The sequence below is a fragment of the Choloepus didactylus genome, chromosome 3 (assembly GCF_015220235.1).
Source record: "Choloepus didactylus isolate mChoDid1 chromosome 3, mChoDid1.pri, whole genome shotgun sequence".
NCBI lineage: Eukaryota > Metazoa > Chordata > Mammalia > Pilosa > Megalonychidae > Choloepus > Choloepus didactylus.
The window spans coordinates 130,449,536-130,472,506 of NC_051309.1; the positions used below are offsets into that span (position 1 = coordinate 130,449,536).

Below are 22,971 nucleotides of genomic sequence, written 5' to 3' on the forward strand. Positions count from 1 at the left end.
TCAACCAAAGGTTATGACATAAAAATAGGTAACAAGTTCTATGTATTTAGCATTAAGCACATGGAGGGAGACACACTTTAGAATCAGACAGATCTGGATTCAACCCTCTGACTCCTCCCATCCCTCACTCCCTTTAAATAAATCTTTAAGCCTGTTTCCATAATATGTAAAATAAGGAAAACAAGACTCACTGCACAGGATCCCTGTGAGAATTGAGTGTGATAATACAAATATAGTCCCTAACATGTAAGTACTCAGTTAAAGTTAATCCTTTCCCCATCTTCCTTTATATCCTGGATATGTAACAGAATACATACATATTCTTTTAGCTTCAACCACTGTAAAGCACCCCTTGCCATCTAATACTTGTAGGTATTTTTTTAAAATTGGAACAAGAGAGAACATATGGAAAGTTTATATTCACACATAGCCTAGTAATCTCACCGCTTGGAACTTTTATTATATGATCATCATTGTATACTTTGGAATTCTAAAAGGAATAGAAGAATTAATCTCTACCCTCAAGGAATTCAGAAACCGAGAAGAGATAGAAGGAGACAGGACAAGTGTCCAAATTATATTCATAGTCTCACTTTCTATCTGCATACATAATTTAATATCATATATGCATTTTACTTACTGTCAGGAATGTGTGTGTGTCTGTGTGTGCATGTGTATATATATATATATAAATTTCAAGAAAAATTTTTAAAGAACAAATTCACACTGCTACTAAAAGCGAAATATCCAATTATTAGAAAATGTCTGTATAATATAGGACTAAGAAAAGGGAGAGATTGGGGTTATCAAGTAGTTTGTCATAAAGCAAGAGTAGTGGGACCTTCCTTCTTGGTTGATGAGTACAACAAATTCAGGAAGCAAACTATAGTGTATTTCAATTTAGCATATTAATTATTTTTTATTGATTAGCCATCTATGTATCCAAAAAGCCAACTTTTCTTGAACATAATATTAAAAAGAGTATTAAAATGTAATCCTGAAGTTCCTTTGAAATGAAATTTTATATTATATTAAATGTTACATCAAAATATATTAAAAAAAACACAAAGCAATTAAAATATATTTAAAAATAAAATAAATATTGATATATAGTATTGCTGAATTGTGGTATTTCTGAGAGGTTAAACAAACACACAAACATCTATTCTTTCTGGTAAATAATTCAGTACCTCATAAATGAAAAAGTTATTAGTAATGCTATCTATAAAAAAGAAATTGAAAAAATCTGAATGTTTAAAAACGAGAAAAGTTGATGAATTATAACAAATGTACCACAGTAATGCAAGGTATTAAAATAGGGTGGCATATGGGAACTCAGTGTTTTATGCATGGTTTTTTTGTAAACGTACAACTTCTCTAATAAAAAAATGGGAAAGATTACAGAAAATACACAAAAATAAACAAAATTGTGTTACAGTAGTGAGATTTCAAGAAAAATTTTAAAATATTATAATACTTAAAATTTCCAGTTTCCATATGGCTGACATCAGATCAACTCTAGGAAAGAAAAGGAAATAAAATGTGGCAATTATGATAATGGAGGTATGTATAATGCACAGAGGGAAGGTCCAGGAAGGATAACTCTGCTTTCCTGGGGGAGACAGGGAAGGCTACATATAAGAGACAACCTCAAGCTAAGACTTAAAATAGGAATTTTCAGGTGACAAGAATTTGGGAGAGCCTTCCAGGTGTACGGAACAACATGGGCCAAGTCGGGAGGCAGAAGAAAAGAAAACCTTTCTGCATAAAGAAAGCTGTAAGCAGACCCGTAGTTCCAGAGCCTGAAATGTGAGCAGAGAATGGCAGGAGATGAGGCTGGACAGGTGGGTCAGCCTAGGTGTGTCTGCTTGTTTAGATTTCATCCTGGGGGGCTGATAGAGCAGTCTGAGCAGTGGGATGAGTGGCATGATCAAGTTTGCCAGTTAGGGGCGGCAGAGGAGAGGATGGGTAGGAGAGAGGTTGAGAGGTAAAGGAGATTAGGATGCGAATATTGTGAAAGCCCAAGCAAGAGATGGAGAGGGGCTGAAGCAGGGCAGTATTGATGGAAATGCAGAGAAGTGAACGAATATCCTGTTTGCAGATCACCAGCATAAGATTTGTACGAGAGTTTTGTTAAAAATTTGGATTTATGGACCCCATACCTGAGACTGAAGCCCAATCTCTGGAGGGGGGACCTCTTTATCTACATTTTAAATAGGTTCCCAAGGTGATTCAGAAACACAAGGTTTGATAACCACAATTTTAGATATCCTCAAGAAGCATGATTGGCAATCCTTAGTGATTTGAGGATGAGAGGAAGTTTAGATTGATGTTTTTGCCTTGGACATAAGAAAGTGAAGAGTTATTATTAGTTGAGATGACTAATAGAGAAAAAAGAAACAGGATATATTAGAAAATGACTGCATTTAGGTCTAGATGGCTTATAAATGGTGCCAGTGGAACATTCATTTGAAAAAATCTAAAAGGCAGTTGAACAGAAAAGCCTGGAAATTAAAAATACAAAACAAAACTGGAATCATAAATATGTACGTCACATATAAAATGAATTGTCTAACCAGAGCATAAAGTGTAAAGAGAGAGGTCAGAGTAACACCAGTTTTTCATAGGTCTACAGAGAAAAGCAGCCGGCCAAAAGAGACTGTCATTAGATACTGGATGCAATCAGAAGAAAATGAAATAACCACAAATGACTGCCTAAACGTGGAATTATCAGGGAAGATTTGTGAAGGGGATAATCTTTTTAGTGTAAAGAGAAGATAGGTATGATTGGATGAAGAAAATAGAAAACATTTCAGAGAAGGGAAAGAGCTTTGGGAAAACCTAAAAGTAGGACAGACAAATAGTAAAGGGTTTTGGCGTAGCGCAAGACACAATTCTAAGGACATAAATAGGTAGTATAGCAGTGTAAATGGGAAATAGATAGCTGTCCCTTAGAAGGCTCCAGGGGCTTTCACTTGATTCATGTGAAAATGGTTTGGAGTTCTGTTCAGAATGTGTGGAATTTGTGTGATTTTAAAAAGGAACTCACAGAAAATGCCTAGCTCTTGTGAGAAGTATGAATTAGGGAGCAGAAACAGAAAAGCTAAATGAGAAATCTTCAGGGACAAAGTCAACAAGCAATGGACACAAAAAGGAGTAAGATCAAGGGCTGAATAAGGCAGAGAAAACAAGTTACTTCTCCTTTTGGAGCTTAAATGTTTCACAGACCACTTAGCAATTTAAGATAGCAAGACCCTAACATTTCCTCTAAAGAATCAGCTCCGAGAGAACAGAGGTTTTTGTCTTCATTGCTGTTTCCCCAGAGCCTAGAACACACTAGGTATTCAATACACATTTTACATTTAATTAATTAATTATGGTATCTAAAGCCTAGTATAAATTAATGTACAGGACACAGTTTTTTAAAAATTAAATGAACAGAATTTTTAGTTTTATATGAACAAATATGTACTAAGATAGTCAAGGAAGAAATAAGTGTACGATTTAGAAAAATTAAATTAAGAAAAGTAGTTTCTTTTTAGAATTCCATAAGCTTAAAGGGGTTTTTAAATGTCTAACACTTTCAGACTACTTTTTTTGAGGGACTGTAAAAAGGATGCAATCTTCATAACTTTACCCCAGCATGACAAATTAAACATGATAAAATGTTAGGTGGAGTTAAGTAACTCTCAATCACTCTGTGTTTATTTATTCTTGCTATATTTTTTTCAAAGGATATTCTGGACCACTGAAGGAAATTCCCCCTGAAAGATTCAACACCACAGCTGTCCCTAAGTACTATCAGTCTCCCTGGGAACAGGCCATTAGCAATGATCCGGAGCTTTTAGAGGCTTTATGCCCTAAATTTTTCAAGCCTGAAGGAAAGGCAGAACTACCTGACTACAGAAGCTTTAACAGGTAACTCAAGTATCCTGGATGTCACTGCTGGCACATAATACCATGTTTTATCCATCATGGTACAGAGAACAGAATCCTTTGGTGGGAAAAAAGAAAAGACTAAATGGCAATGCAGGATTATTTCTAAACCTGGGCTAAAACTCTGTTTTGCAATATTGTTAATATACCAAATCTTGGTCCTTTTTAGTATAAAAACTAAGAAAATTATCCAAAAGGATCACTGTTATAGCATCAAGATTATCAACCACACTATAAAATTGTTATTTTAATAATAATTTCTAATGCAAGGGTTGCTTCAAGTGACAATGCTGTTCAAGAATTTCAGAACTAATTCTCATGAAGAAGTATGAGAATTAGAGTGTAACTCTAGATTCTAATTTATATTTTTGCAGGTTTTAGGCAGGATTAAAGGTAACTTAGGGATTTATGGCCCAAGATTCCTGTACATGTACATACCAAAAATTATGCTACCAAAAATACTGCCAAATAATATCTGTGCCATAGTTCACTTAACGGGCATTTATTTTCCCCTGTTATCCATTTTGTAATTTCCATGTTTTTATATATATATATATATTTAATGCTCTCACAATCCATTCTTTGATCACTTGTCTTTCACTTTGGAGTAAAATAACTCTAGCATCTTGTTGCACACCCACAGAATAGTAGATCCAATTTGTAGGCTGCTTAATGATTATTCATTTAAAAGTGAATAAATTAAGTAGTGAACCTTTCATTTACAAAAGAATCCCACATGGCTTCATTTAAATAGTGATCTTCTTTAGTACTTTTTTCAATTAATGGACTATTAAAAATTTAGTTTTCACACACTGTTATATTAGTAATACATTTATTTCATAAATGAGGTATGCCATAGAATTTAAGGATGGCTTGAGGAGTGGCAGAGAAAGGAGTTTGGAGGCCCATTCCAATCAATGATATGTATATATATATATATTTTTCCAAAACGAAGAGTTTAGAAAATTATAAAGTGTGAAACTCTAGGGAAAACATGGAAAGTAATAGAATGCTTGAGGCTTGTTTTTGAGATTAGTGCTTTAGAGATGCCATATAACTTCTTTGTTTATCTTGTGGTTTACACATGCTTGCTGAGCACTTGCTTCCATTTCTACAGATATACTGGTTTATTGGGGCTGGTTATAAAGAGATGCCTATTAATTATATAAATACCAAGTGTGTTCTTATCAATGAACATAATATTGTCAGATTAGGAAATGTGGCTCCCTGTGTAAAGTCAAGGCTTTCATAAATGTAACATATAATGTTTGTTTGTGTGTGTATGTATCAGAGAAACAGAGAGAAAGAGAGAGGGAGAGAGCAAGAGGGAGTTTTTAGTCTGCTTATACCTCTCCTTTACTTGAGAAAATTGGTTTCTTTTTATATATACATCAGAATAGAAATAAACACATAAGGGCTAAATATTAAATATTAATTAACATGACAGTCTCTTCTTAGACTCTTTATTATCCTTAAATCACATCAGTAGATGAAGCAAAACATGATGTGATAACACAGATAACCTCAATCAAGTAGACTTAGGATACTTTCTGCCCATAAGTATATAAATATATGTACCTGGACAGGAAAAGTTTATGGTCTTGTCTATTACATGCATTGCTTTAAAAGTCTACTTAACAACTAAGTATAATCACACTGTTGGTTTATATGCTTGCTAAATGAATGAGACTAAAAATCACATAGGTAAAATTTCTATTCCCAGCTATGGTTGACTAGAATAACTTCACAAAAATAACTGGAAAAGTTTAAACAAAGATTTGAAAGCACTGAAAGCTATCAAGAAAGTGAGGACTTTCAAGGCCAAGATCCTAGAGATAAAAGAAATTTACAGAAGTCAACACAGACATTTGGTGCCAGTTTTCCCCTATACGGGTGTTTGCTGGTTCACTGGCAACTATTAAGAAGCTGAGAAGCTGAGAAAACCTTACAGCAGTCTCAAGAGTCTGGGAAGACCAAAAATAGAAGAAGTTTAGGGTTTGCCAAGAAGGAGCTCTAGTAAATCTTCTAAGCTTTCAGTTGCGAGCCTTAAAAACTATACCATAAGAGTAAAGGTGAACCAGGAATAGAGCAGCCTTCACAAATTAGACCCAGATCCCAGTCAATGCAGTTCCAGTTTGGATTAAGGTCACCTGCCCTGAACCAAACTGCCTGACATGGACAATACCATCCAGAGACTCAAATCATCTCTACAATTTTTTTATACATAATGAACATCAGTCAAAAATTACCATACATCCTATGAGACAAAACCAAATGACTGAAAATGAAGAGAAAATAATAGATAATAAAAGCAAACCCATAAGAGACCGAATTATGGGAATTCTCAGACTCTGATTTTAAATAATTATGAGAAATATGTTCAAGAAAATAGGTGACAAGATGAAGAATTCCAGCAGATTGAAAATGTGTAAAAATTAATCAAAAGGAAAATCCATGGAATCACACAACATGAACAGTGAACCCTAAGTAAAATCATGGAACTATAGTTAATAGTAAAATCATATAAATGTGCTTTTATCAGTTGTAACAAATTTACCACACCAATGCAAGGTAGTAATAAGGTGGTGTATGAGAAACCTATACTTTATGCATGATTGTTCTGTAAACCCACAACTTCTCTAATAAAATAATAATAATAATAATAAATTAATCAAATGGAAATTCTACAAAATGAAAAATACAGTAACTGAAATTAAGAAATCAAAAGATTTAGCCTTTAGATCCAAATAAGAATTTACAGGCAATACCAAAAAAAACAAAAAACAGAGGAACGTGTTAAACTATACCAAAGGAATGTAATGCACAACATCCAGGCTCTGGAAAACTCGATTGAACAAATAACCCCATTTCTTCAATAATGAAAATGCAAAGAAATGAGATGGAGGAGCAATATATAGAAATACATAGATTAAAAGAGATTTTAAAAACATATGAAAAAAAGACAGGCAAAAGTAAACTATAATATTTAGAGAAGCATGCTTGGGTAATTAACATATAAGCTTCTTTATATAAGTTTATATTGCCATAAAAGTCAAGATATTAACTAATATTAGGGGCAAGCAGGGGTTGTGATAGTACAGCAACTTTGTATAGGGCTTCTGGAGTAGCTTTTAACATGTGTGGTGGTTGCAAAGTTGTTCACTTTATTATAAGTTATTGTACACTTTTATGAGGCTTTCTGTACTTGTGTTATATTTAATAATAGAAATTCTTAAAAAATTTAATAAATGGAATTAACAGCAGATCAGACACAGCTAAAGACAGGACTGGTAAATCAGAAGACAGATGTAGAAAACAGTCACACTAAAGCATGTAGAGAAAAAAAGCATGCAAAAACACAGGAAAAGAGCAGAGGAGACATTCGAAACAGTAATAAAAATGCCAATGTATTTGTGTGATTTGTGTCTCAGAAGGGAATAAGAGAGAGAATAGAGCAGAAGCAGTATTTGAAGAAATGATGGGCCAAGAATTTTTCAAAATTGACAAAAGGTGTTAAGTCGCAGATAAAAGAAGTGCTACAGAACACGAGAAGAATGGATGCAAACAAAACCACACAAAGGCACATGATGGTAAATCTGCTGAAAATCAAGACAATAAGAAAATCTTAAGACGAGGGAAAAAAAGACACATTATCTTAAAAGGAGTGACAATTATACAGCTGATTTCCTACCTGAAATAATGGATGGCAACTGAGTAACACCTTTAAAATAATGAAATAAAATAATTGCCCATTTATAATTCTATATCCAGTGAAAATATCCTTTAAAAGTAAAAATTAAAATAAAAATATACATACAAACATAAAGAGTTTGTTTATCAATCCCTGCTAAACAATGAAACAAGAATAATAACTAAAAGGTCCAAATACAGAGAAGGAAAAAAATAAAATTAATTGTCATTATCCCCAAATGACATGATTCTGTTCACAGAGAACTCAAAAGAATCTGCAAATAAATCATTAAAATCAATAAGCAAATTTAGCAAGGTCATAGGATTACAAGGCCAACATAAAGATTATTCTATAATTCAATAGAAGTATATTTTAAATTAGAAAATAAAATAATATTTATTGAGTTTTGCCTTACAATTTGTGTACTTTTCTTTATGCATTTTATATTTTACATTTTTATTTTAAAAAATCACATAGGCAAAATAATCTCAACATGTGTCTGGAACTTTATAAAGTAAATGTGAAAAAGACCACTCTGAAATAGTCCATAACACTATCCAGTAAATTTAAAAGAGGGGTTAAAATAAGTTCCAGATATAAATTGGTTTATTATCATCCCCGCTGTAGGTTATTTAACAGGATTTTATTTTACCAAACTACTCAAGATTATGAGTAAATAATTTTTCCCCAAATTGAGTACCTCACACAACTATTATGCACATATTTTTAAAATAAAATGTAAAAAGAATTATCATTTTTCCCTTCTGTTTATTATCCCCAAAGTCCCTTGCAAAGAGTAAAATAATACTATTGGGTAGCTCCACATTTGTATAAATAATTATTAAATATTGTTAATAAAGCATAGAAAGGTAAAATATAGTCTAATAGCATTCACTGTTGATAATAACTGTATAAGAATTGTCTCCCAATTCTAATCACAATTTTAAAATGACCCATAATTTAATACAACTTTCCATTTTTGGAATCAATTTGAGTATATCCTAATACTCTATTATTCAAATAATACTATATTAAACCTATTTAACATGTGAAGAAAACTAAACTGGGAGCAAGGAGGTTGGAATTCTGTTCCCAGCTCCACTTCAAAAGGCTTTGACTTTGGGCAAGTCACTTTATCTCTCCTTATTCTCATTTCCTCATCTGTAAAATAAAAAGTTGCACTATATTCTGTGATTAAACGCTTTAAAATATATTATATACATTAGCTATTTAGGAGAATAAGTTATTTTAATTTCTATGTAACCATTTCACCTACTCTTTTATCTTTGAGAAAAATCAGTAACTTTCATGGGTGTGTTAAATGTCCAGCACTACTAATTTTTACAAATGCATCCCTCCATTACTGATCAATTAAAATAAGCAAGAAATCACCTATTTACTGTGAATCTGAGCTTTATTAGTCACTAAATAGATGACAAAGTAAAAAATCATTTTAAGTCAGATCTATGTTTTAGAAATTAATGTTATAGGAATGAATAAGATGCATTCTTATCTTTCAGTAAACTATTCCAAATCTTTCAGTGGAAATTTTTGCTTCCTTCACTTTAACTAAAACTTGAAACTATTGTCAGAGATCTTAAAAGTCTTACAAGTAGTCTCTCACTTTGAATGTTTAACATCTCTGTTAATGATCTCAGTTTTTGTGTGCCGAGGGCAATAAAAATTCAAGCAAACAGGATATAGTCTCATGGGTGCCAAAGAAAAGAAAATTCTGCTTTCCAAACAGCAACCTTGCGCTGGATCACTGGGAGGAGGTAGGGGATGGGTGCTGGAACGGAAGGGAATGTTTTTGTTTTCCAGAGAAGAAAATGACCCACAAATTGGGAGGAAAAAGTAGATGTGGATAAAAGGAGAAAAAATGGTCCATTAAATGCCAAACCCAAATATTGGATTTCAGTGGCAGAAGAACATTTCTTCTTTGATTTAATTCAGAAACATAAATAAATAAGTGACTCAAATTCATTTCTGGAATTGATAAGTACAACATTAACTGACCAAATTTAGCTTAAAATCAGTGTTCAAGTCCAGTCCTTTGTATCTAATGGATCACTATTCATTCTTAAATCCAGGATGGACATGCAATTTGTGCAGTTGCACAGGGCCTCACTCTTAGAAGGGTCCCATGCTTGGTTTGAACTCTTAATCATGTACTGAATCAATTCTGAGTCATAAAGACTCTTCAGTTTGTAAAATCAGATGATAAAAGTGGTTGGGCATTCAGTCAGCTAGTTGTGTCAAGAATGTGACAGCATCCTGATCTGACATCATTTAGACACAGCCCTAGTAGGGTGAGATTCCTAAACATTGTGCTCCTCTTAAAAAGTGATTTGAGGAGGCCTAATACCCCATAAGAATTCTCTAGTGGTGGTGTAGTATAAAATGGTGACTAGGAAAGCAGGACTTCGGTGATTCTGGCTACCTGAATTCAAATCCTGGTTCCACAACTTTGAGCAAGTCATTTAACTTATCTGTTTCTCAGGTACATCTGTTAAATGTGGATATAAAAAAGAAGCAACTCATAGGGTTGTTGGGAGGATTTAATGCAACAATTCTGTAATGCCTTGGTTCTCAATGTGTGTTCATAGACCTGCTGCACTAGCATCACCGGGCAGCTAATTAGAAATGCAGAATCTCAGGGCCCACCCTAGAACCAGCACCTGAATTTTAACAAGAACCCCAGGTGATTTGTATACCAATAGAGTTTGAGAGCACTTAAAACAGTATCTGGCACATAGTACCCACTCAATAAATATTAGCTTTCATCATTACTATGCCTTATGAAGTAATGGCAAAGCATCACATGAATGATGATCTAAGTTCTTAAAGTTCTTTGTGCAACTTATTTCTCTTACATCCAGAATAAAGGTTTTAGGCCCTGGATGTGAAAGTCTCTACTAATTTGATTGCCAAGATACTACCTTAGACTGAGGTTACTGGGCCAGTCAGTGATCTCTTATCAACCATATCTTCCATAGAAATTTTGGGGAAAAAACTATAAGGTCAGTCACCCTGAGAAGAGACGCAATAGAAAATGAAGTACGCTGCTCTGCAGAGGAGAATAAAATACTGGAATACAAGACAATTATGGGCCAAAGAGAAATGAAATTCCCAAACCATTGGCAGGCCAAAACCAGTTTAGGGACATGTCCTCTGTTCCTGTAAACTTTTCTTCTGAGCTTCTCTAACTGCAGAGCATATAACTTAAGCGTATGCAGGAAACACTGACTCTTGTCTTTTAGATGACCTTTGAGATACTAGAAACAAAGGTTACCTCCCTTAGAACCAAGATTATGAGGACAGGGAGGATGGGAAGCAAATCAAATGCAAGAGATCCATCAATAAGGAAGGTCTGGCCTAATATCCACTCTACCACATGTGGTCAACTCTATAATTAACCAATTGGACTAAGCCAAGTCAAACCTCCACTTCTCTTTCTTTTCTCAAAATCCCAATGTCATAGTATTGACCCCTGTAGGCATCAGGAAGTGAGCCCTTGCTTGACAACTATTCTACATTAATATGATACAGTTTTATCTGCTCTACTCCTTGTTGAGGTCATCTACCCACTCTGTAGCCATTCCCCTGTTGAGGGAAGATTTGAATATCTGGCTCACTGTCTTCCTCCCTAGCACCTCCTGTCATCACTTCTTGGTAGCTTCAGCATCCATGTAAATGAGCCATTGAACACTTGGCCCTCTCAAGTCCCTGAGTGTCTCACTTTTAAGGATCATTTTCTCAACCTCACCTCAGTCACCCTTGGATTTCCTTAAGTCATTACCAAAACCCATGCCACTTCCAAAAATCTTGATTTCAAGCATCCCACTCTCTATCACTTTATTATCTTTGCTTGTCCTTTATTCTTCACTTTGATAATTCTTCATTCACTAATTGATTTTTCAAAGTCCATCAATCCCTTTTGACCACACTTTCTCCTTCTCTAACTAGATTCCTTAATCCATCACTATCACTCCACAGGAGTGATTATCAAACTTGCTCGACTCTTTAACTGTTGTACTTAACTGGTAAAGTTACAATTCTGGCTAAATCCATATGTCTGTCTATGCTGCACTTGCACTTGAATAGCTGAACATGACAGGAGAAAACCACACAATTTTGCTTATGGTCTCACTTTAAATTGATAACCACAAATATCAGCCAAGCAACCCAGTAATATTCTCTAGCCAATTCACTCTGCCAATCCCCTAGAAGACAATTTCAAACCTCCTCTTTCCCAAAAATATCCAATACCCCACGCCACTCCTCATTCTCAGCTGATGACTTCACTTGCTATTTTTCTGACAAAATAGAAGCAATTGGTAAGACCTACCTCATCTTTCCACCACCAAATCTACCAGCTGATGTACATTTGAACCCGTATGTTCTGCTTTTTTCCTTTTAACCGCTGATGAATTACCTGTTCTGTTCCTAAGGTCAGTCCCCCCAATTTTATACTGATACTCAAATGCTCTCACTCACTCTGGGACTTGTCCTACAAGTATTCTCTTTCTTGTCTGCACCAATTTTTTTGTCTTTTTAATGGATTATTCCTATCAGTATACAGACATATTAAAATGTCTCCCATCTTAAATTCTCTCTTTTCTCAAGATCCACTTCCAATTATTCCCAATTTCTGTGCTTTTTCTTGATAGGAAAAAGTTATCCTGAAGGGTGCTCTGTATCATTGTCTCTCTTTCTTAGTGTTCTATTCTCTCTTGAATTCATTTCAATCATGACCATATCCCACCATTTCACTTAAAGAACTAATCTCTGTGTTATCACACCTAATGTTGAATTCTCAGTTATCAATTGACTCAACCTCTCAGCAGTATATGACATGGTTGATCATTCCCTCTTTCAAGAAACTCTTGTCTCTTGGCTTTTAGATCACAAAACTCTCCAAGTTTTCCTCCTTCTGAGCCTTCATTGCTGGCTTCTCCTCCTTTTCCAAGTTCTAAATTTTGGGGTGCTGCCTTCTCTATACCCATTCTAGGCTGTGATTGTATGTAGTTTAAGGTTTTAAATATTATCTACTAGTTGATGATGCTAATTGTATTCCCAGCACTCACTCTTTCCCTGAGCTTCATCTAGTCCATTGTACATCTCCCTTGAAATGTCTAAAAAGCATGCAAAAATTAACATGTTAGACTCAAACCCTTGATTTCCAGCCCCCAAAGCAGCTCCTTCCCCAGTCTGCCTCAGGGCATCTTTATATATCTAATTGCTCAAGCAAACAACCCCGGACTTATCTTTGATTCCACTGTCTGTCTCACATTCCCTACTATCAGCAAAGTCCTGTAGCTCTATCTTCAGTATACAGTTGACCACTTTTCAGTGCCTCCAGTGTTACCATACTGGTCCACATGACCATCATTTCTGAACTTGATTATTACAAAAGGCTTTAATTTGGACTTTGTACTTTTGCAGTTGCCCTGCTTTAGGCTCTTCCCCACAGAGCAGTAAGAGAGAGATTGTAAAAACTATATAAATCAGATTGCTTCCCTTCCCTGCTAAAAACCTCCAGTGAAAACATGTAGAATAAAGTCCATTTTCTACTTCTCTCCCCCAAGCTCATTCAGCTCTAGCCACACTGGCCTTCTTACTGCTCCTTGACATAATAGGCCCCTTCCCACCTGGGGCCTTTACATTTGTTGTCCTTTCTGCCTAGAATGTTCTAACCTCAGATATTTTTAGCTCACTCCTTCACATCTTTCAGGGATCTGCTAAAATATCTTCTCACAGAGGACTTCCCCACCAGTGTATTTAAGAAGCACTCTTCCTCCTTGCCTAAGAATTCAACAATGATATGGGTACATGTCATCTCTTTACTTTTATTTTTCTTAATAGCATTTTCATTAGCTGATTATGTTATTTGTTTATTCCTTTCCTAAAAGTCTGTTTCCCTTACTAGAAAGCAAGTACCATGAAAGCTGAAACTCAGATTATCTATCTGTTCAGCACTATGATCTTACAGTCTAAGACAGTACCTGCACATTGTAGGTAATTAACAAATATCTATATTGAAAATGAATGATTTTTATGTAATGACTGGGGAATAGGGTGCTTTGTATTAAAGTAACTTAGATGAAGATAGGATTTCAAGCTAGCTGGTCCGACTCAAGAACTCTATCTCTTAGATTATTCTATTTTTTGTGTGTGTGCAGCTTATTATAAACTCTAGCTTGTTTACTTTTGTAATGTTTGGTGATCTGGAGGGGAGAAATTCTAATTAACTTCTACTAATTATTGTTTTTAAGCCAAATGCACATGTAATCAATCTTTCTAATTATTAAATTCAAGAACAAAACCATAACTTCTGACTCTCACCTATAGATGAGAGGCCATCTCCTACCTACCAGCCAGTATTTGTTCACTTCATTTGGATACCGATATTTACCCTACTGTGATATAAATATTTTAAACTGGATGAATCTTCTTTTCCAAGAACAGTCTCTTGCTTTTGTAATTAATTTCCATGACCATATTTCCAAAATGATTTTCATTATTGATGCCAATCTTTAATATTGGGATTTTACTTGAGTTCATTATCCATCCATCATTTGGCTGGGATGTGTCTTCAAGTAGTTTTCTTAGGAGGAGAACACAAATCTGATTTTTTTTTCACCTTGGCATTTTTTCCTTTAACTTTGGCTAGCTATGAAAGGGTCATAGCCTTTTCTCCTCAATCATCAGACATTGTTCTACTATGTTTGTTGTTTAATATTTTGGAAATGACCAATGCCAGCCTAATTTTTGTTCTTCTTAAACATTCCTTTTTTTCCTGCCTGGATTATTATATTAAAAGAATTAAAATAAAATTCTGATAAGGAATGTCTAGATAGTAGTTTTTTCTCTCATTAATTATGCCTACCACCTGGTAGCTCTTTTTACTCTGTAAGTTCATCTTACTTCGGTGCAGGAAAGTTGTCTTCTATCTTTTCTTTGGCTTATGATTTTGTCTCTAATGTTCTATTCTCTTTTTCTGGGAGGTTGGATGTCCTCCATATTGGCTCTCCTTTATTTTATTTTCATCTTATTGTCTGCCCCCTGTGCATTCTCCTACATAATTTAGTATGCAATTTCCACAGAAAAAAGTAAAATTTTAGTATCTTCTCAAGGGATTGCAAGTTCCTTGGGAATAAAGACCTTGTCTTCCATTTCTACATATTTGTTTCTAGCCCAAATTGGGAATATAGTTGATTTTCATGATTACCATTAAGTTTCCTTAGATGGATTAAGATATTATCTGGTAATGGTGGCATACTGAACCTATCAGAAAAAAATAATGGCATAGTACTGAAAAAGGAGGAATATGGATATGTATTAAGCCTTCTGCAAAAAAAAAAAAAGAGACCAGAATTCAATACATAAGGAAAATAATCAAAGCCTACAATGTTACATATGTGCAAAACAAAAAAGGACTATAGATTTAGCAAAATTGGAAACTGATTTATACACTGAATTTTTAAAACCAATTTTATGAAAGTATTATTACTATTATTATTACAAAACAAAAAATATTTCATGGTTAGAAAAGTTCACTGAAGAACAGAATAGCCAGTGAATATTTTAAAACAAGATTTTATTGTTTTAGAAGCTTGATGCTAAATTTTCAGATCAATGAGTAATTTTCAAATGTCTCTGAAATAAATTAATGCAGTCTTAATAAGCTTTTTGGAATTATTTTCACTACTGCTTGCATGATAAAAAAAGAGGTCAGTGACTATCAAATTATATAATAAGTTTAAAACAACATCAAACATTTGTCACTATTCTCATGCCACTGGGGACAATTTGAAACAAAATGTGACAATCAAACACTTTTCACCTGCTGTTCTCACAGGCTGTGCTAACACTCATCATTGCCAGCAACACAAATATTTAGTCCTATCAAATTAGTCAAGTAAAGGATGCAAAGCCTGAAGCTTGAAATGTGCCAGTTACACTCCATTTCCAGTGGTTGGGGCATGTCTTACACAGAGCTTTCTAGTCAGTTAACTCTCCTGCCTCCCCAACCTGGTAGATCATGAGACCTCAGGAAGGACACAGTAGTTTATTAGTCACAAAAGGCAACTTCTGATACAGAAGTTGCATGACACTGCACCATATGCAATGGGAAGGTAGAAAAGAAATAGAATACAGCATCTTTCCTTTTTGACACAACCAAAATCTATTTGGAGATAAAAAATTAAATTGAAAGAAGTTGAAAGTAATGAAATCAAATTTGGAGTAAACTACATACACTGGCTTTTATTACCTCTTTAGTACAAGGCACACAGGAATTAAGATTAAGAAAGACTGGAAAGTGGTTGGACTGCGAAGAAAATCAGATCTTTTACAGGCTTTTATGTCATCTTCTCCACAATATAAGAGAATCTAGAGAGTCTTCCAGTTCCTATTGTCCAAATACGTGTGAAGATCTTCCAGGCATAATGTACTATACAGGTATATTGTAATGAAGAGCACAAGGATACATCAGAGATGATTCCAATCTTCTTGGAGTATAGTCCAGTAAGAAATAAGGCAGCCATGCCAATGGATATAATGAAAGTTGGAAAATGTGGTTATGAGGGAAGTGAAAATAGAGTGCCAAGAAAACTTAGGAAAGTTCTGGCTATTGGGAGATCAGGGAAAACTTCAAGGAGAAAGTTAAATACGAATTATACCTTAAAGAGGATTTAGAAATGTGGTAATAAGGGTTAGAGTATTCCACACAGAGTGAAAATGAAAAGGGGGTATAAGTAGAGGCAATGAGGTATGAAAGCATAAAGGGAAAGAACAAGAGTTCATTCAGTTTGACTGTAACGAAGGGTGAAAGTGAATAGGACAACCCTGCATGATTGCCATCTCCAATAGGATATCTAAATTGTTTTTCCCACCCACATGCAAAACCTGTTCCTCTCTGTTTTCCCTATCCAGTTGCTGAACCAGAGAGTTTACCATGATTTCTAATTTTCCCTCACAATTTTATTCAATTTATCAGCAAATCCTGTTGACTCTCCCTGTAAAACACATCTTGAAATTACCCATTTCTCTCCATCTCTACTGAAAACACCTGAAATCCAAGTCACAATCATTTATTGCTTGAATTGTTGTAATATCTTCTCTCCTTCCACTCTTGTCCTCCTATCATTTATTAACACAGCCAAAGTGATCTTTATGAAAATATAATCAGATATCAGTTACCTGTTTAAAACTTTACAATGGTTTCCCTTCACAATTAGAATGAAATCCATATTCCTTACTTGGACAAGGTCCCACACTATCTCCCTTTCTGTCCTCTTTTCTCTCTACCTACCCCCTCACCTACTTACTAGTCTAGCAACATAGGCCTTCTTTCTTTTCCTGAACATGACAAAATTATTTCTACTTTAGGGTCTTTGCACTAGCTATTCTCTCTACCTGAAAAGCTGACTGCTTTAGTTTTAATTTTACATGGCTAACTTCTGGCCTTCAGCTGGCAGGATAAATGGCACCTCTTCAGAGATGTCTTGCCTGACTATTCAATCTAAAGTAGCTATATAGTTAGTTACTCAGTTATTCATTCTGACATCACCTTATTTCAATTTTCCACATAGCTCCTATGACTATTGGATGTTTTTCTAGTCTATGCATATGTTTGTTTATTCTCTGTCTCCTCCACTAAAACATAAAAGCTGGGACTTTGACTATATTTTTCACTGCTGTTTCTTCAGTATCAATGACCATGCCTGGCACTGAATGAATGGATAAACTAATGCATAAATCAAACTAAGACTTAAATGCCAAGATAAGGAGCTTGAACTTTATTCAGAAGATGAATGGAAAGATTTTGAGGTTCTGAGATATCTATACAGAGGTGTGAAAGACATAATTTTTGCCCTCAAAGAATTTATAATTCACAGATGACCCAAACCAAACACTATTCTTAAAAAGAGACACTGACAATACAAAGCACCATATCATAAACAACACTGAATGACTGATATAAAACAATTGATTTACAGAAATTTGGCCAAGGGAGTGTGGGCTGGGATAGTTGGTGGGAGTTAGAACTTAAAGGCCCAGGACATACAAAAGTGGAGAAGGCAGGGTGGACATATCTTAAGGAGGGGAAACATTGTTAGCAAAAGGCATAAAGACAAGAAATGTTTGTGATGAGGTCAGGGTACAATGAAAAGATTAGTTTAGGCCAAAATTCAGAGTACATACAAAGGGGCTTTATGCTAAATTGTTGTCAAATATCTGTTTATCATAGAGGCATGATACTTAAATGGAAATGATTGCCTTAGAGGTTAAAACTGAAAAACATACATACTAAGACTATAACGATATGACTGTAAAATTATGAATTAAATTATTTTCTATTTGCCAGCAAAAAATTTTAAAAGTTATTATTTCTTTTTCTTTTCATTTCCACAGAGTTGCCACCCCATTTGGAGGTTTTGAAAGAGCATCAAAAATAGTTAAATTCAAAGTTCCAAATTTTGAGCTACTGCTGCTAACAGATCCCAGGTTCATGACCTTTGCCAATCCTCTTTCTGGCAGGCGGTCCTTTAATAGGACTCCCAAAGGATGGATATCTGAGAATATTCCTATAGTGATAACAACTGAAAATACAGAGGATACCACTATACCAGAAACAGAAGACCTATGAAAAGAAAGTTGTGATTGTATGTGCCACAAAAACCTCTGAACATAAAAGTTGCTATTTTATTATTCTATTTCCTAGCAAAGCCACTCACATTCTTCACTAGTAGCAATAATGTAATAGCAATTTTGCAATTTTCCTTTTACAGCATTTAATTTCAATGTCATATCAAATACTAATAAACTATTCAGCATCTTATTTTAAAAAAAACCATTTAACTAATTTGTCTTCATTCATAATTTTGTTTTCACTGGTCTGGATAAGAGCAAATATTCCACCCTTTTCACTGAGGAAATTCAGAAGAAAATTGACCAGAAAGGGGTTCATCTTTGTTTCATTGAACATGATTTATTCCTGAATAAGTTCTTCAAATGGAATCTAGAATTAAAATACGGTGTCAGATATATAGACTCTTTCAGAGTTCTAGCTAAAGGAGTAAAGCCATTATTGCTAGAGACAGGGGCTTAGTTCTTTGTTTCTGGTATCTATGAGAAAATAGCATGTCTGGGTGAAATCTTTTCATTAGTCATTCATAGAAGTTATAAAATGTTTTTTTAATATTTTGATGTGCTTTAAATTATTAGGTAATTATTCAGATGATATTCTCCAGAGTTAAATTGGGTTATTATATTCATTTAGTGTTAAGCCAAAGAGACCGAGAGATAATGACTCAAGAGGCATTATACTACTACAGTTTTAGTAACCAAGGTGTGCTTAGAATTCAAGTTCCACAAATCTCAATGCTGACTTTTGATTAGGTTCAACTTGCCTTATGCATTTTTAGAAAAGCAAACACAAAATACATACTAATATGAATAAATGAATGTATAAGAGAGAGGGAGAGAATGCATGTGTAATTTGAATTGGCACCTTTCTTTGCTGATTCTTTAATCAAATCTTTAGGAAGTCCATTATAAAACACAGACAAAAGCAAATATAAGAGTATGAAAGCATCTGAAAGTAATGTAACACACACCTATCATGAGATTTGTGAACAAATTGATATAAAAGGCTTAAACTAAACTAATATAACCTTAAAAATATGTTTTAATATACACATCATTGCTGTTCATTTTCATTAACTATTAGGGAAATGCAAATTAAAACCACAATGAGATATCATCTCACACCTTTAAGAATGACTGCTATTAAACAAACAGGAAACTACAAGTGTTGGAGAGGATGTGGCAGATATTTTTCTTTTTGGAGCAATGAAAATGGTCTAAAATTGAGTGTGATGATGCTTGCACAACTAGGTGATGACACCATGAGAAGGTGATTGCATACTTCGGATGGATATATGGTATGTGAATATATCTCAATAAAATTTGCAGATTAAAAAATATATATTTATGTATACATCATTGAACTGGTGAGGAATTAATAAAAATTCCTCCCATTTCAATTCATTTTAGAGTTCTGTCTTAGATGTTTATATCAGAGAAAAAGCAATGTCTGATCCATAGAAAACTCTCTACCAGATTAAGTTTAGGAGATAGGAAGAAGGAAAGTGTATAGAAGAATAATAAAAATGCCAGGAAGCAACATTACGTATTTACAAAATATTCTGTGTATATAGTATTGGAATTGATGGTAGTTTTAGAGAAACTAAAACAAAACAAAAAAAAATTTGCATTTGAAAAATACAATTCCTGAAAAGTAACAATGTCAAAGTATTATATTTATGCATACTATCATTATACACAATTTGTTTATTTTTAAATATATCTTTCAGATGCCTTAGTTTTATTTATAAGTTTTGGCGTTTATCTATCTTAAAACAATGGTGTTGTCATCTGTGATAAACTCTAGATATAAAGCTCCCATCATGCCAGGTTTTTAATTATTTTAAACTTTAAAAAATAAAATTTAGGCCTATTTTACTATACATTTTGATGAAAGGGTTTAGTTCTTTATTAGCATCACAAAAATGAGTTACTTTTATCATTAAATTGAAATTTCGTGGCATTATTTCAACTATCTTCAAATAATTAAGTTATATGTTTAGTGTCACCATTCCTGTCAACCACCAGAAGAGGGGTCAACAATGAAATACATTAGCTATAGAACAGTACTCTCCAGTATTACAAAGGAGTATTTATAAAGGGACAGTGCTGCATGTTTTTTGTTTTGTTTTGATTTGTTTTTAAGATTGGGTAGAAAATGACAGAATAAACCTCTGTTCACTATCATGTTCCTTCCTTTCCTAGGAATGTCTAGTAATTCTAGCTCAGCAGTCTGATACCTTTAGAAATGCCAAATTTTCACGCTCTAGTTGCTGTACAATTAAGAATTCAGAAGGAATTTCGAATGGGTTTTCTATTGACCTAAATCTTCCCAAAAACGGAAGAAATATGGTAGACTCTTTAGAATGGAAAAAAGACTGTGGTATTTCTTCTAATCACTTGCATTCATATACATATAATATGGAAAAGGAGAGAAAAAATTAAAAGAAAAAAGAAAGGAATGAAAATATTTGTTGAGGGACCTCTCAATGCCAGGCACTATACTCACTGCTTTAAAAGGCTATCGTATTTAACATTTTTTATTCTCATAATTATCCTGTGTGAAGTTATTATGAACAATCTACATTTTATATAAGAAAACTAAGCTTCAAGGAACTAAGGTGACTTGAAATAAGCCTAGCTTATAAGGGGAAGAATTTGAGGAGTCTGGCTCTGAAGGTGTATGCTCTCAGAGCTCATGGCTCATAACTTCTTTTTCAGAATAAAACTCAGCTTTAAGCTATTTGATTTTGTCTAGACAAAATAATAAAACATGTCCATTATCTTAATTTTGGGCAAATATAGCTATTAAATTGAATAATTTTAGAGTCACTATCCAAAGTCATATAGGTGCTCACAAAAAAGCTTAACCTTCAGACCATGATGAAAATGAACTAAAGAAAACAAGCTTCATGCGTTTGTTTAATTTTGAAATTACAGGAGCACAAATGTGTTTTCTGATTAAACTTATTCATTTCTATTCAGCATTGTGCACCTTTTTGAACTATGAAATCTTTCTTCCTTTTCCTCTATAAAGATCCATGACACTAAGAAGCCATAAGGCTGAAAGAAATCATCCAGTATAACACACCAAAATCATTCCTTCAAATGAAAATATTTGCTACTTTTCAAAACTTTAGAGAAAATTCTCCAATTTCCATTATATTGTCCAACAGACTTCTGGATCATGAAATTATATCTTTTATTTTATTTAAGCCAACTTCCTTTTATACCATTGGCAGAACTGATGATCCTCTGGATGGTAACTAGAGCTATTTTAATAACCAGCGTTATGGTTATAAAGACTATTATTCCTGAATTTTAACTCTCCACTTCCTTTAATCATTTCTCTAAGTTCCTATTTTCCATCTCAATATTTGAAAGGACTTGATATTTAAAAATAACTAATTATTGGTTATTACAAAATCAAAGCAAATATAGAGAATAATTCTTAGTCAAAATGCCCATATATTGCACACATTTAAAATTTTACATTTTTAAAATAGGGCCATTTATAAATAAATCTTTTAGCAGCTTGAAAATGGAGGGAGCCAATTATTCTTGCAAAAGTTAATGGGGAGCAAAATGTCCAGTTGTGAGTATGAAAAGAACATCCTGAACTTTCCGTCCGAGGGCACAGACGTACAGCAGACTTATTAATTCTGGAATTTCTTCACTCTGCTGCTTTTGCAAGGTAAAACCTACATGACATCATTGCAGTTTTTCAGCCACAACTGCCTTTCATTAAGCTTAGTAAAGTATTTCTTTGAATGTCCCTTTTCTTACAAAAAATACTTTTGACCTCCACATGCTCTATTCTGTAGGAAGAAAGGCAATTCACTTTCTGTGAAGGGTGGAAGAATACCAGGCTTTCACCAAAAGAACAAAGCTGCAAGAGAAATCCATTCCAAACTAACTGTTCAAAGAAATTTGCAAATATATGAATTTTTAGAAAATTACAATGTGTAAAAAAGTTGAACTTTCAAGAACTAATAAAAAAATAAGTAAAATTGTAAGTGCTCAATAAATTCAGCTGTCATTCATACAATAAAAATTTATCAAGATTACCTAGTAAGAAAGCAAAGGCAATTAGAACCAAGATTAGAGGTGGCACTGGAACTGCGTTGGAAAGAATATCCTCGGCCTTGATTTGGAACCAACATGTTGAAGCAAAAAGTATGCTAAATATATTCATAATCAGACACACTAAAGCATCCTGATTATTTTTCAGGGTAAGTTTATTGTCAATCCGTTCTGCAGATTCAAATTGCTATTAAGAGAGCTTTTTTACGGGTCTGCTAAAATTGTCTTATTTCTTATAAGCATTCATGTATTTTATATATCACTCAAGAATTAAAAAAAAAATCAATGTTGAGGATACTTTCTTCTACCAGTATACCCTAACATTTCAGGAAATGTATTACCATGGGAAATACATTACTACAATCCCAAAATGGAGTTCCCATGGGGCCGATGCTAGATAGTACTCCCTATTATTTTTTTAATAACTAAAATGGCTTTTCATTCAAATACTTATTTGGAATGCCTCAAATCAAGAAAAATAATGCACTTGGATTCTAATTCTTTGGCACAATAATCTTCTAGGGTGCAATGAATAAAAAGCATCATCCCCCAAGACCTTTTCTTTGGGTTTCCCTACCAAAGCACCTGGAAATCATAACTGGGGAAAA

General features: G+C 33.9%; 1 protein-coding gene across 1 annotated transcript in view; it reads left to right on the forward strand.

Annotated features, from left to right (window-relative positions):
• Positions 1–18,452, forward strand: part of MYOZ2 (myozenin 2) — a 43,427-nt gene extending 24,975 nt beyond the window's left edge. The window contains exons 6-7 of the mRNA XM_037830560.1: positions 3,735–3,918; positions 18,047–18,452. Coding sequence (XP_037686488.1) covers positions 3,735–3,918; positions 18,047–18,281 — 419 coding nt within the window. The 3' untranslated portion in view covers positions 18,282–18,452. The remainder of the gene's footprint in view (positions 1–3,734; positions 3,919–18,046) is intronic.
• Positions 18,453–22,971: the final 4,519 nt, after the last annotated feature.